We start from the raw sequence: 15,766 nt of genomic DNA, 5'->3' as shown, positions 1-15,766 counted from the left end.
CCAGAGAATTAAGCCGAGGCTCCTGTCTTTTCGCTGTCCACTTTGCTTTTACCATGTCAAACTCTACGCATAGATAAGTGGTCAGTGACCATCAAGGCGGCCTCATGGCAGCGGGACCTTTTGAAAGTTATTCTCCTAACAAAGACCCACAGTGGGGTTTCTTTCCAAGCCGGCCCTTGGGGGCGGACCGATCTGTCCCGCCTCCCCTCGGCCGCTCTGGGGATAAATCGCAGCCCCACCTAGAGCTCCCGGCCCCTCTCCCGAGCGCGGGAGGCATGGGTTGCGGCGTGAGCACCAAGGTGGTCCCAGGGTCGCCTGTGCTGTCCCCGGTCAAGCAGGAGGGTCAAGGCCAGGGCAGCTCCAGAGGCGTAGGCCCCGGGCCCGAGGCCGTGGCCGAGGCGGCTCGGAGGATGCAGGTGGCCCGCTTCCGCGCCAGGTTCGACCCCCGTGTCCTTGCCAGGTAAAGCGCCAGGTGAAGCAGTGGCAGAGGGGCTGGCCTGGGACTGGGTTGAGGAAGATAAACCAAGCACCCATCAAGATGGCCTTAACGTTCCCCTCAGCTTGATTAAACCTTAAACAACCTTCTTTCAGATGACAGACCCCTGATGTCCCTAAATTCTTTCTCTGTCCCTTTGAGATGTAAGTCTTCCGCAGCCCGGGAATGTCTTTCTCAAGGACGGGGCAGCCATCTCTTTGAAATGTAATCAGGAGGCCACTTTCTCCCAGTCTCTGTGGGAAGGCAGGAGCCCAACTTCCTCAAGCACCAATTAGCAAACACAGGTGGCCTAGTCACGTGGACCAACCCCCCCTCCCACCCCCTCAAGGTCCTCTAGGGCTTTTCTACAAGCCCGCCCAGTGAGGAAAACTCTCTTGCCTTTTGTTTCAACCGAGTTGAAGTCAGTCTCTCTCCCCTACTGCAATAGTTTTGACTCCAGTTGTAATAGTCTGGAATAAAGTCTTTACTGTTTTTAACAAGTGTCTGGGGCAAATTCTCTTTGACACCTCTGGGCAGGGAGGGCAGAGGATTGGGAAAATTCCAGAGTGAAAGTAGAGGAGGAACAGGAGCAAGGAAAGGGAGTGAATCCCTGACCTCAGAGCTGGGGAAGGAGGAAGGCCTCCCAACCCTTACAGGGCTGATGGGGGCCTTGCCACAGATATGCTGGGACTGGGTCCAGACAGGCCTGTTTGTGAAGGATCTTTACCACATTCTGGAAAAGGAGACCATAAATCATGGAATAGAAACAAGTCTTTGAATCAGCCAGACTTGAGATCCATTCCTGTGTCTTTTATCATGTGTGATTGAGAATGTTCCTTAGCCTTTCTGCTTCCTTAGTTTTTGCCTCAGTAAAGTGGGAATAATAATAATATCTACCCCACACAAATGTTGTGAGGATAATTAAAGTAATATATGCAAATTGCGGTGCACGGTGCATGACAAGTCTTTATTGAGATTTTAGTGCGGTATATAGTATTGTCTTCATAAGGCACACGTAAGACCTAGCTGACTCCCTGTAAGAAATGAGCAAAGATGACAGGTTGGTTGGACTTGAAAAAATAATTTCCTCAGAGTGTACCATGTTGGACATATAGAGGAGAAAATCATGAAATCCTCTTCCACTCTACAGGGCTTGGTGGGACACAGTGGTGGATGGCTCGTCTGGCTTCTCAGGGACATTTCTAGCCCTCGAATTGTATGCGCACTTCATTGCAGTGCTGTGAACAGAGTCTATGCAGAGCCACTTCCTGGCCTACTTGGGAACTTCTAATATAAGGAAACCTTGTGGATTAGTCCAGTAGCTGCTAAGCTCAGAGACAAAGTTGGCTGATCCAACTGAACTTGAATCAGAACGGACATAGGATCTTATCATGACTGAATTGGTTAGATGGCGTCTCTGGTCATCCATAGCCAGAGACATGAGGCTGCTGTGGTCCAGTCTTATCCACTCTCATAACCTCCATCTGCAAGGTAGTCCCAGTCCTTTAGAGTGTGAAGGGGTCAGAGAGGTGGAGGGTCACAACAGTGTAAGGGCTCTGGTAACTAACTCAAGGCTCTTTACCTGATGAGGAGTTAAGCCCCAGAAGATTAAGTGACTTGTCCAAGTTAGTGGCAGGATTGAGTCTAGAGTACAGTTGTCTTTCTTCTCCATTGTGATTCCACTTATAACTCTTGCAGAATAGAGACGATAGAATTTAAATCTGACTATATGCACTTTCTCCATTGCTTCTATCAAATAGATTGTGGTATTATTATTGTTTCCGGGTTTCATTTTTTTTAATACATGTTCAAGTTTGTCGCAGCTGAAGTTAAAGTAATAATTTCAATTTCGAGGATGATGTAAAACTGCACCACCCACAAAATTAACGTTGAGGTTGCTCTGTTGGCGGTGGGTAGGAGTGGAGCAGTGGAAAGGGGAAGGAATGGAATGACCTTGTAATGCCTTCTCCGAGGCTTGATTCGATCCTTAATGTTTTCAAAATATATGTGGTCATTTGGAAATAATAGGTGTTCAATGAATGATTCTTTCATTCAACATTTATTGCTGTACCCTCTGTGCCAGGCGCTGCAGAAGATATAGCCACTCAAGTCATAAAAATAGTCACCGCCCATGGCCATCACAGGCTCACAAGCAAGGCTGCAGTTACAGGAATTTGTTATGGGACATTTGTTGTTCAATCTAAAACCATTTATTTCCACTACTCTACATTTTGGCTTAAAGCCTACTGTTCCCTTCACTGCCAAATTACTAGCATTTTTTTTCAAGTATTTGGTATATGAAGGCCCCTTAGCAGTATTGAATAAAGCTCCTTTTCTTTAAACAAAAGAGTGTAGTTAGTCAGCGATGGTAATTCATCTGATATCTGATGATTAATTCCACGAGCAAATGAATTTGCCTGCGGTTTTGAAAGCATAGTGATAAATTAGTATTTGCAAAGTGCTTTCATCCACATTAGAGGTAAATGTAAATATTGCAATAGAATTTTGAAATGCCTGTGATTATCTTCAAAAATCAACCTGAAAGTGCATGTGAATAAAAAAGCAAAGTTGGAAAGAGAAGAGGCGACAGAATCTATTTAAGTTGAGTAAATTGCTATCTGTTTTGATAAAGTAATTGGCCAGAAAATTAAATGCACTGCATAGAACAAAGCTGTTTTCTGTAAGCTGGTACAGCAAATGCCATTTTTATTCAGGAAGCACAGGAATATGAGGAACAGATAGGTAGGGGAAAAAATTACCAGAAGAATAAAGTCAGCAAAAAGAAGTAAGGCTATTTACCGCACAGACTGATATTTGCATTTGAATCTCTGTTACTGAGTATGCAACTGAAAGCATTACTTTCCCCTGCATACTCCCTGAGCACATTCCATTCGCCGGCACCCTTTTGTGGGAGAAGTTTTAATAAGGTGGAAGGGCAGCAAATTACAATAAAAGTAAGGCTACCTGGGTTCTCATCCTCACTCTAGAACTTAAACAACCAATTTGCTAACCTGATCTTCAAATTTCCTCATTCGCAAAATGAGGGGTTGGATTAAGTCATTCTCTAATATTTTTCCCAGCTATAAAATCATGATTCTAAGTGGAGCACTTTCTCGACATTTCTTAAATAGAGGGTTAAACTTGATAGAATTCTTAAATTCACATAGATGTTTACACAGATAATTCAAGTTTAAGATTGCCAGCCTTTGAAATCCTAGCTGACTTCCTGGCCTTTCCCAGAGAGAGAGAGAGAAAGAGAGAGAGAGAGAGAGAGGGAAAGAGGGAGAATAACTTCATGCATTAACATATATCCCATGTTAAAATTCTGTTTCTTGTGTAGAAATTGCAAGTGCAGGGGGTTAGCTGGGAGGAAACTGTGGCTGTAACCCCATCCCCACCAGATGTGTTTACGTTATGAATGCTAATCTATCAAGGAGCTCCCGGTGGACGAGATGGGGCATGTGCCCTCACTAAGGTGAAACACCTTTGAAGGGGTTGGATTTAAATCCTATCCATTTCAACTACAATCTGTGTGACCTTGGGAAATCACTTAACTTTTATGATTCTTAATTTCCTTATCTGAAAAAGGGGGATAGTATTATGTTAACCCATGGGGATATTGTAAGAAGAATTTTTTTCAAAAAATAAATTTTCCGGCACACAATAAACGTATAATAAATGGTAGCTGCTGTTCTTAAGACTGTTGTAATAGTTATCTTTCCACCAACTAATTACTTTTATATCACTTACCTCCATTTCAAAGAAGAATCTGGGGAGGGTTTCAAAAATAAGAAATACAATTAAGCAACAATGAGCAAAGGAACTGGATTGGGGGGGTGTAAAGATAAAAAGAGATGATATAAAGCACCAACTTAGATAATTTTAAGAATCTTCCCTTCAGAGGATAACAGATTTGGCTTTTCTTCCCGATAGATACGACATCAAGGCTCTAATTGGGACAGGCAGTTTCAGCAAGGTTGTCAGGGTGGAGCAGAAGATCACCAAGAAACCTTTTGCAATAAAAGTGATGGAAACCAGAGTGAGGGAAGGCCGGGAAGCGTGTGAATCAGAGCTCAGCATCCTGAGGCGGGTTAGCCACCGCTACATTGTCCAGCTCGTGGAGATCTTCGAGGCCCAGGATCGAGTTTACATGGTGATGGAGTTGGCTACGGGAGGAGAGCTCTTTGACCGAGTCGTGACTCAGGGATCCTTTACAGAGCAGGACGCTGTCAGAATTCTCCAGATGGTTGCTGATGGCATCAGGTATCTGCATGCGTTGCGAATAACCCACAGGGACCTAAAACCTGAAAATCTCTTATATTATCATCCAGGGGCTGAGTCGAAAATTTTAATCACAGATTTTGGTTTGGCACACTCTGGGAACAAAAGTGGAGACTGGACGATGAGGACACTCTGTGGGACCCCAGAGTACATAGCCCCCGAGATTTTGCTAAGGAAACCTTATACCAGTGCAGTGGACATGTGGGCTCTTGGCGTCATCACATATGTTTTACTTAGCGGAGTCCTGCCTTTTGATGATGAAAGCCATACAAGACTTTACAGGAAGATTCTGGAGGGCAAATATAATTATACAGGAGAGGTAAGAAATAATTTTACTCCTATTGAGTTAGCCTAGTGCAGTTTCTCAACCTCAGCACTATTGACCTGGATAGGGCTGGATGATTCTTCTTTTTTTTTTTAACTTTGAACAAAAACAAGATTTAGTAATTTATTACTCACAAGTCCTGGAGAGTATGTGGCATGCCCAGAGCCACACAGTGAGGTTGTATGGGGGGCAGGAGAGACAGGGCTGGATGATTCTTTTTTTTTTTTTTTTTAATTTTTTTTTAAAGATTTTATTTATTTATTTGAGACAGAATGAGAGAGAGAGAGAGAGAGAGAGCACATGAGAGGGGGGAGGGTCAGAGGGAGAAGCAGGCTCCCCGCCGAGCAGGGAGCCCGATGCAGGACTCGATCCAGGGACTCCAGGATCATGACCTGAGACGAAGGCAGTCGCTTAACCAACTGAGCCACCCAGGCGCCCAGGGCTGGATGATTCTTTACGGGGGAGCAGGGGTGGTAGGGTAGGGGTTGGGAGTGGGGCTGTCCTGTGCACTGCAGGGTGTTTAGAGGCATCCTTGGCCTCCACTCCACCCTCTATACACTACTGGTAGATACTGGTAGGTACTGGATATCTAGTAAATACACTAGATTCAACACCTTCCTCAAGTTGTGACAACAGAAATTGTCTCCAGACATTGTTAAATGTCCCCTGCAGGACAGAATCACCCCTGGCTGAGAGCAATCGGTCTCAAGGTAGCGAGGGCCTGAATTACTGAGCTGTCTGTGGTTAGCACATGACCTTGATAATTAAGTAGACAAGTGAATTTGTAGTTTTTCTTTCATCAGCTGAGTAGACTAATGTGTGTGCTCAGCATGATGCTTGGGTGTTTGGGTGAGAGATTTTCTGCCTTGAATCTAGATGATCCAAGCCCTTTTTGTAATATAATGTTTCCTCAGTGAAATGTTTAACCTCATAGCTTGTGTAAAATATTTATCCACTGTTTAAACTTGGAACTCCCAGTGTTTATGAATGTGTTCACTTCTTGTTGTTTCTGACTAGAGAAAGTCGTCAATGCTTATGTGTAGGAAGCCTGACAAAAGGGGAAATTCATTTCATGTTCAGCAGGTAATCAAATATATGTTTAACTATGAAAGGGTTCTTTTTCTCATGAAGGAAAATATTGATAGTTTGATTATAGCTACTTAAGACCTAACATCTATATGTATAACATCTTAAGCAAAATCAAAAGCGAAATAACTAATTTAAATATTATATTTTCTATACTTTTACAAAGCTTTAGTATCTTATTGTACATGTGTACATTTTTAAAAAACTCATCCAAACTGGTAATTGAGAACTAAGACTTACATGGGAAAGTAGGAAAGGATGGGGAGAATTCACAGACAATGTAGTACCATTGATTATTAAAAGTTTGAAAGATGTCCAGCCTCACTGATAACCAAAAAATACAAATGAAAACAGTCTTTTTTTTTTAATTTTTCAAATCAATAAAGATTAAAAAAACCCCACTTCAACTCTACTCATTGCTGCTAAGAGTACTAAGAGATCAACCATCTCAGTCACTGCTGGTAGAGGGCCAATTTTACAGATTTCTTGGGATGCAGTTTGAAAATATGCATCTAGAACTTTTAAAAGTTTATATGTTTCGATCTGGTAATTCCACTTCTAAGAATCTAAGGAAATAATACCAGATGCAGCAAAGGTTTCAGTATAAAGATGCTCATCTGAGCTATAGTTACAGAAGTGGAAAATTGAAAAAACCCTAAGAGAAAGTTTGAATAAATTATGGGACATCCATATGATAGAATATGATAGTCCCTAAATTATGCAAGCTTAAATATTGTACGGGTGTTGGAAAATGTTCACAGTATGCGACCAAGTGAAAATAAAAAGGGAGAATACAAACTGTATAGAGAATGATCACAATCATGTGGAAAAATGTATGCATAGGAAAAAGGCTTTAAAAAAATACAGTAAAATGTAGAGTAATAATGATTCCATACTTTCACACACTTCTTAAAATTTTATACAGTTGGGCCAATTCCAGAAAGTCTAATGTCTCAAAGTAAGATACACTCCTTACTACTCTTTAGTGAGATGTCAAGTTTTTTTCTTGAAGGCAGAAAGACCTTAAAATATTCATACTACTTAATGAATATGTTAAGGACCAGGTTAGATTATTTTCTCAGCTGAGAACTTAGTGTGCCTAGGTAAAGGTGAAAAGTTGCTGACTCTGAGAAGCAGTGCTTAGCTCTCAGTGATGGGATCATGTCTGCAACTTTCAGAAACAGTCCTTTATTGCAGCAGTCTTTTCTATTTGACTTTTTTGGTTTTTTTTTTAAGATTTTATTTATTTATTTGACAGAGAGAGACACAGTGAGAGAGGAAACACAAGCAGGGGGAGTGGGAGAGGGAGAAGCAGGCTTCCTGCCGAGCAGGGAGCCCAATGCGGGGCTCGATCTGGGATCATGACCTGAGCTGAAGGCAGACACTTAACGACTGAGCCACCCAGGCACCCCTTTTTTGGTTTTTTAAATGGCATTAAAATTTTAGAAGATCAGTTTGGGGCGCCTGGGTGGCTCAGTCGTTAAGCGTCTGCCTTCGGCTCAGGTCATGGTCCCAGGGTCCTGGGATCGAGCCCTACATTGGGCTCTCCGCTCAGCGGGAAGCCTGCTTCTCTCTCTCCCACTCCCCCTGATTGTGTTCCCTCTCTCGCTGTGTCTCTATCAAATAAATAAATAAAATCTTTAAAAAAAAAAAAAATTTTAGAAGATCAGTTTCTTCTGAAACCTTAAAGGTACCAGGTATTTTCTATACTGCAGGATTTCTGATGATGTTGAAAGACATATTAAACAGCTTTAATAAATTCTCTTTCTAGTGCTTTAAAGTTTCCTTTTCAGAAGTAACTCATTTCATTATAAGTAGTTTGAGGCTAAATATTTATGTTCAGATTGAATATTAAATTAACATCACTAAAAAGAAAACAAAACTAAAGTCAACAATGTTGAAAAAATCTTAAACATCAAGACTGATTTTTCTCCAGAATCCCAGAACCATATATTAACAGGCAAATTGTGTTCTTTATTATTTTTGAGGAAATACTTATTTAATAAAACTGAAAGTCCTAGTACTTATCAGCCTAATACAAATTAAATACTTAAGAAACCTGTTTCAATTTATATCTTATTTCAAAACACATTTAACTGTTTAAAGTTTTGCATTTTCAGTTATAACCTACAGAAATTTTGAGCCTCTTTTTTTTTTTTTTTGGATACTTGAAATAGGGAAGGAGATAGAACACTTTGTCATGTTAAATCTGATAAACCTGCTGCAAGAGCCATAACTTTGAGGAGTTTTCTAAATGAACTATGGGGATCCAGGATTTAGAATTTCTTGATCTAAACTTTATGCTGCATATAACATTAGAAATGCACATTTCATAGTATAAAATATGATACACATTTTTATACCTTATTATCTAAGGTACTATATGCACCTTTCAAAAATTCAGTGTGTGTTCATGTAAAGTATATTAGAATAATTATGGGTTGACAGGATTTTTTTCTATAGGTAAGAGTATTTGTGTGGGGTTTTGTTTGTTTACAAATAATCAGACTATAATATTTAAACATGCAAAGTAATTGGCAGTAATGTTGCACTTGTTTGCTAAAGATACACTTTAGCAAACGAGTGTTTGCTAAGCAAACAAGTTGTTCCGTGGGTGACCACACAGACACACATATACACAAATCACTGCATTGAGAATCCTAGAGCTGTGCTGCAGACCACAGCTGAAGCTGTATTTTCAATCAGAACGAATGTAAAACCTGTCATGAAGGTATAAAATAATTTGGTGGTGAATGTTTTTCTGTACCATTCATGTGCAACTATAGTCTAAATTCTGCTGCACTACATGAAAGTAAATGGACATTCCAGAATATAGATGTGATTATATAGTCTTAAACTAATTATTATTAAACCAAGATTGCTGAAAATCAGTGATGCATTTATTATAGAGTATAACTCGTTGTTTACAGTATGTTTTAGGTGATATCATCATAACAATAGAAGGTGATCGAAGTATTCCAGGTAAATTTATATAGCAGTGAAGAATTACATGCCTTCTGTGGACATTTTATAAGTGCATTTTATATTGCAATAAATTTTTTTCTCTTTAAAAAAAATACAGTAAAATGTTAACAGAACTTATTCCTGGTTTGGGGATTATGGCTCATTTTGGGTTTTTTCCTTTATATTTATTTTTATTTTTATTTATATATTTATTTTTAAAGATTTTATCCATTTATTTGACAGAGAGAGACACAGCGAGAGAGAGAGAACACAGCAGGGGGAGTGGGAGCGGGAGCGGGAGAAGCAGGCTCCCTGTGGGAGAGGGAGAAGCGTGCTTCCCGCTGAGCAAGGAGCCCGATGTGGGGCTTGATCCCAAGACCTTGGGATCATGACCTGAGCCGAAGGCAGACGCTTAACGACTGAGCCATCCAGGCGCCCCTTTTTCTTTATAATTTGAATATCTTTCTGTTTCTGTTGTTCTTTTGTTTACAAAGAATACATATTTCTGTTTTGGTTAGAGCTCCATGACTCTTCTGTTCTACATGATGTTGGGAGGAACTGCAGTGATCGGAGCTTGACTGGGATGGAATGTCCATGATGGTCCCTCAAATGCCTGACATCTTGGTGGGGATGGCTGGACATCTGGGGTCAACTAGGTCACTGGAACCTCTAGGCCTTATTCACCTTCCTCTCTCAATGCTTCATAGGGCCATCTCTTCATGGGGGATTCTCTGGGGCATCTTCCCAGCAGGGTAGTCAGACTTTTTACATGGTAGTTTAAGCCTTCCAAAAAGGACTATTCCAAGAGGGAGACAGTGGAAGTTGCCAGTGCTTTTCAAGGCTGGGCTTGGAAATAGCACAGCATTACCTCTGCCTCATTCTATTGTGAGTCCTGTGAGTCTTATGCTAGCCCAGATTCAATGTGGAAAGAGACCACACGCAGTCTAACTACTGGGGGAGTGGCTTATTGGGCCTTGTTTGGACTAGATATCACTATTCCTTTTTTAATGTGCAAAAACAATAAGAAATATATTGTTTAAAAAGTCCTTTTGTCAGGTTTAATTCAGAGGGTTTCTAGGGTTGGATTCCTCAAAAAGCTGAGAAACCCCTGAGAAGACGGTTCATGTTCAAGTGACTTATTGAGGGTAAACTCCCCGGAAGACAGGTAAAGGAGTGGGGCAAGGAGGACAGGGAAGATGAAGAGGCCAGAGCCATAAAGGTCAGCCTCATCTTGCAGGGAAGAATTCTTCAACGTTTGTCCAACCTGAGGCAGATGAGCTGGGTTTTCACACCTACCGCTCTCTGTTAGTCAATGGGGGTGATGGTGGTGGGGAGCTGGTGGTAAATTTTTACATTCAATGGTGATCAAAGACAAGTGGCTCCAGGAGCCCCAGGTGGTCACTGAAAAACAAACAAACAAACAAAAAAACACCAAAAAAACAAAGTGTTGGCTTTTAGAAGGAAAGCACTCCAAAGAAAGGGGGTGTGTATACATACGGAAAAGAAGGGCTCAGGGTCTGGATGGCGCGCTGACATTGTCTCCATGTCGGCACCCTCTACTTCTTGAGGAAATGCCTATTTGTAGCCTCAGACGACATGCAACCCAGAGTAGGATTGTGGCTGCTTGTAATACTGGGTTTATATCCTTTGGCTTTCTCTCCTGTGTTTGTCAGGCACCCATGTCCATCATATTCACATTCTCTTATAATATCACCAAGCGTCTTAGTCATCTCAAGCTGCCGTAACAAAATACCACAGACTGGATGACTTAAACAATAGAAACTTATTTCTCACAGTTCTAGGGGCTGAGAAGTCCAAGATCGAGACACCAACAAGGTAGGTTTCATTATGAGGCCTCTTCTCTTGGCTTGTTGGAAACTGCCATCTTGTGGTGTGCTCACGTGACCTCTTGTGTGTGTGTGTGTGTGTGTGTGTGTGTGTGTGTGTGTGTGTGTGTGTAGAGATAGGGTAGGGAGAGAGGGAGGGAACTCTGGTGTCTCTTTTTAAAAGGCCACTAATCCTATCAGATCAGGACCCCACCCTCCTGACCTCATTTAAAACCTTAATTACTTCTTTGGAGGCCTCATTTCTAAATATAACGATACTAGGGATTAGGGCTTCAACATATGAATTTCAGAGGGACACAAACATTCAGGCCATAATATCAAGGGAACACAGATTGATAGACTTAGAAAAGCGTATCATCATGTTTTCTCTGTCATCATATTATTGTATACCTACCACTTATCAATAAGCATAGTAATTTCTAAATGCACCAATTTTATTTAAATACCAGGGTGACCATCGATTCTGGAAGCGTAGGTGTGGTAGACAGAATAGCCCCCTAAAGATGTCCCTACTCAAATACCCAGAATCTGTAGATGTCCCATCTTATGTGGCAAAAAAGAATTTGCAGATGTGACTAAATTAAGGATCTTGAGATGGGGAGATTATCCTGGATTATCTGGGTGAACCCAATGTGACCATAAGGGTCTTTACAGTAGGAAGGTGGGAGGGTCAAATGTAGAGAAGATGTGATGAAGGGAATATAGATTGGAGTGATGTGCTTTAGAGATGGAGGAAGGGGTCATGCACCAGGGAACGTGTGCAGTCTCTAGAAATGGGAAAAGGCAAGGAAGGAACTCTCCCCTGGAGCCTCCAGGAGGCAGCTCTGCTGATACCTTGATTTTAGCTTATAAGACCCATTTTGACCCACAGAACTGTAAGATAATAAATGTGGGTATGTTTTTTTTTAAGATTGTATTTATTTATTTGTCAGAGAGAGAGAGAGAGAGAGCACAAGCAGGGGGAGTGTCAGGCAGAGGGAGAAGCAGGCTCCCCGCCGAGCAAGCAGCCCGATGCGGGACTCGATCCCAGGACTCCGGGATCATGACCTGAGCCGAAGGCAGACACTTAGCTGACTGATCCACCCAGGGATCCCAATGTGGGTTGTTTATTAAAGTCGTTTGTGTGAATCACTATTTTTCTCTAGAAGTCAGGTGGAGAAGTGCGATAAATAGGACAAAACTTGCAGGGACTTAAGTGTTGTATCTCTTCTGATGGAGAGGAATGATGTGTTTAATATTTATAGCAAATATTTTATAGACACCTGGCTGATATATACTCTGACTCCACCCATGTATAAACAAAAGATTAGCTATAATATTAATGTTTAATTCTTCTTAATTTTGGTGTGAAATATATTCCTTTTCATGGAGCTTTGATGACCATTCCAACTGTGTTATTCTTTCCTTTTTCTGAATAGTGTTTAGGATTATAATAAATTTCTTTTGTTTTAACATTTAATCTATATTTCATCTTTCTAAGACATTGTTGGCTCTTTGAAGTCTGGGACTGTAGCATATTTCCCCCCTTATATCCAATAAGATATCATGAAGAGGTAAGCACAGAGAATGCATTTAACAAAAATAGATGCTTTTTAAAAATTATTAAGAGATACTGATTTATAACTGCATGAGTAAATGCATCTCAACTATAACTGCATTGAGCACAGAGTACAAATTTTAATTTATAGTAAGGTGGATCTTATTTATCTATTTTTCTAATTTTATTTTGTTTTTTTAATTTAAATTCAATTAATTAACATATAATGTATTACTAGTTTCAGAGGTAGAGGTCAGTGATTCATCAGCCTTATATAATTCCCAGTGCTCATTATGTCGTGTGCCCTCCTTAATGTCCATCACCCGGTTACCCTATCCCTCAACCCCCCTCCCCTCCAGCAGCCCTCAGTTTGTTTCCTATGATTAAGGGTCTTTTATGGTTTGTCTACCTCTCTGATTTCGTCTTGTTTTATTTTTTCTCTCTTCCCCTATGATCCTCTGTTTTTTTTTTTCTTAAATTCCACATACGAGTGAGATCATATGGTAATTGTCTTTCTCTGATTGACTTATTTCACTTAGCATAATACCCTCTAGTTCCATCCACGTCGTTGCAAATGGCAAGATTCCATTTCTTGTGATGGCTGAGTAGTATTCCATTGTATGTATATACACCACATCTTCTTCATCCATTCATCTGTCGATGGGCATCTGGGCTCTTTCCACAGTTTGGCTATTGTGGACATTGCTGCTATAAACACCGGGGTGCAGGTGCCCCTTCAGATCAGTACATTTGTATCTTTGGGGAGTAAGGTGGATTTTAGATAACTAATACCTTCAGTTGCTAAATTTATTAGATTCATTCTGGAATGTTAGGCTGGCTTGGAAGGGTACATTTGCTCCACTCACTGGCTCTGCAGGGTAGGGGTAGGAGCTCCCTTTTCCAGTTGCTTCCTGCAATGCCTGAGAGGCAACCAGGATAGAAAGACACAGCACATGGTGAAGAAAAAAGAAATCCTGTCTACTGTGTGAAGGAGGCCTTTACTTATCTACTTGATTACCAGTACCATCATGATGGCTCTCAGCTTGGTGGCAGGGCTCATGCTGGAGATAGTAAGTAAAAGACACATCCATCATTTCTCCCAGAGACTGTTGGAAAGCGTCCTTGTATGGGTCCCACCTTCCTTCTTGTCGGGCCTTCCTCCGGCCAGGAATCATGCTCAGCTCTGGGATACCCACATGAAAATGCTCAGTGTCCCTGCTCTGTGGGATCAAGTGGTCTTAGAGTCTGAGAGACCAAGTATTCTTCTTCTTCGTCTTTTTTTTAAAGATTTATTTATTTATTTGAATGAGGGAAAGAGTGAACAAGTGTGAGAGGCCAAGGGAGACAGAGAATCTCAAGCAGACTCCCTGCTGAGCACGGAGCCCGACGCAGGGCTCCATCTCTTGCCCCTGAGATCATGATCTGAGCAGAAATCAAGAGTCAGATGCTTAAGCCAGCCAGGTGCCTAAGAGACCAAGAATTCTTATGTATCTCTTCAAATGTAAGTGCTCTGATACATGTAGGAACAAAGGCGCAGAGTCCATGGAACAAGGGAAGACAGGCTCTTACTGCTTAGGAAATTTGGGTCAGATTTCACGAAGGAGAGGACATTTGTGCTGTGTCTTGGAGGACGTGTAGGAGTTTCTGAAAGGGAGACTGGCACATTCCAAGTAGACAGAACAACATATGCAAAAGCACATAAAAGGGAATATGTATTGTAGTAGTTAGAAAACAAGAATTTTGGAGCTTCGTGTGCAGGTGAGCATATCTTTATGTGGGTATTTTACAAAGCAGTGTAGTGTCGTGGTTAAGGGCATGATCTGGAGCAATGCTGGCTGGGTCCATTCCCAGCTCTGCCGCTTACTAACTGTGTAACTTTGGGCACGTTTCTTAATTTCTCTGTATCTCAGTTTCTTCATTTGTGAAACAGTAATAATGACAGTGTTTACCTAACAGGGTTGTTGTGAAGATCAAATGAGCTAAAAGATGTCAAGTGCTTAGAATAGTTTCCCATATTAGTACGTAGCGCTATATATGCGTTAGCTATTTCTGTTACTACTGATGTGGGAAACTCTGGGACTGTAAGTTTAAATTTTGCTTAAATAAGTTACTATTATATATATAAATATATGTAAATTATATATATAGATATGTAACAGTGCCAAGTATACCTTTTTCATCTTTTAAATGGAATAGTGAGAAAAGTGAGGTATTAATATTTTAATGCTAAGGATAAATTACACATTCTTGCCAGTGAGTTGGGAATCATGTATTATTGTCTAATTATATCGCACTATATCACAGTAATCTTTTTTGATGTGGAAAAAATTGATAATAAAATGAGTCTTATAGCCATATTAGCCAGTTGGCAAAGATAAACACTGGTGATAAAAACATATTTTAAAAAAATCCCACAGGGAAAAAAATAAATTAAAAAAATAAAAAAATAAAAATTCCACATGGATTTTTTTTTTTTTAAAGATTTTATTTATTTGACGGAGAGAGAGAGTTAGCGAGAGCAGGAACACAAGCAGGGGAGTGGGAGAGGGAGAAGCAGGCTTCCTGCCGAGCAGGGAGCCCGATGCGGGGCTCGATCCCAGGATCCTGGGATCATGACCTGAGCTGAAGGCAGACACTTAACGACTGAGCCACCCAGGTGCCCCCCCACATGGATATTGATAGAAAATGGTCCCCATGTACTTAGATTCACCTATGATTGCCATACTGGTAGGAAAAATTTATTAATGTACTCCCTTTGAAGTAGCAGATCTGATGGATTTGCTCACCAGCCATGACCCCAATTTTCTTTCTGTATCCTCATCTCCATTAACTTCTCTTATTTTTTCTTTGCTATATTTCTCTTCCATTCAGGTTATTAAGTAGGAAAAAGGGAAAGAAGAGCAGAAGATTTGGCTCTTTAATTCCCTTTTATTCTCTTTCCATCATGACTAGAATTTCAATAGTGAAATGAACCACATTTCAGTTAGGTCAAAATTCTTATAATTTGTTTCCCATTCCTGTGATTTAGTTCTTAAAAACTTATGCTCACAAAAATGTGGTGCTCAACTTTTTAAGTGACATTTTTACTTTAAAAGTTTTACAGAAAGGGCGCCTGGGTGGCTCAGTCGTTAAGCGTCTGCCTTCAGCTCAGGTCATGATCCCAGGGTCCTGGGATCGAGCCCCACATCGGGCTCCCTGCTCAGCGGGAAGCCTGCTTCTCCCTCTCCCACTCCCCTTGCTTGTGTTCCCTC

The 15,766-nt window shown here is 41.0% G+C and overlaps 1 protein-coding gene across 1 annotated transcript in view; it reads left to right on the top strand.

Annotated features, from left to right (window-relative positions):
• Positions 1 to 275: 275 nt before the first annotated feature.
• PSKH2 (protein serine kinase H2) overlaps positions 276 to 15,766 on the top strand; it is an 18,330-nt gene continuing 2,839 nt past the window's right edge. Inside the window, exons 1-2 of the mRNA XM_032422034.1 lie at positions 276 to 460; positions 4,409 to 5,075. Coding sequence (XP_032277925.1) covers positions 276 to 460; positions 4,409 to 5,075 — 852 coding nt within the window. The remainder of the gene's footprint in view (positions 461 to 4,408; positions 5,076 to 15,766) is intronic.

This window comes from Phoca vitulina, unplaced genomic scaffold (assembly GCF_004348235.1).
Source record: "Phoca vitulina isolate PV1807 unplaced genomic scaffold, GSC_HSeal_1.0 scaffold25, whole genome shotgun sequence".
Taxonomy (NCBI): Eukaryota; Metazoa; Chordata; class Mammalia; order Carnivora; family Phocidae; genus Phoca; species Phoca vitulina.
The sequence above is the reverse complement of the archived record's forward strand: the minus strand, read 5'-3'. Positions and strand labels throughout refer to the sequence as shown.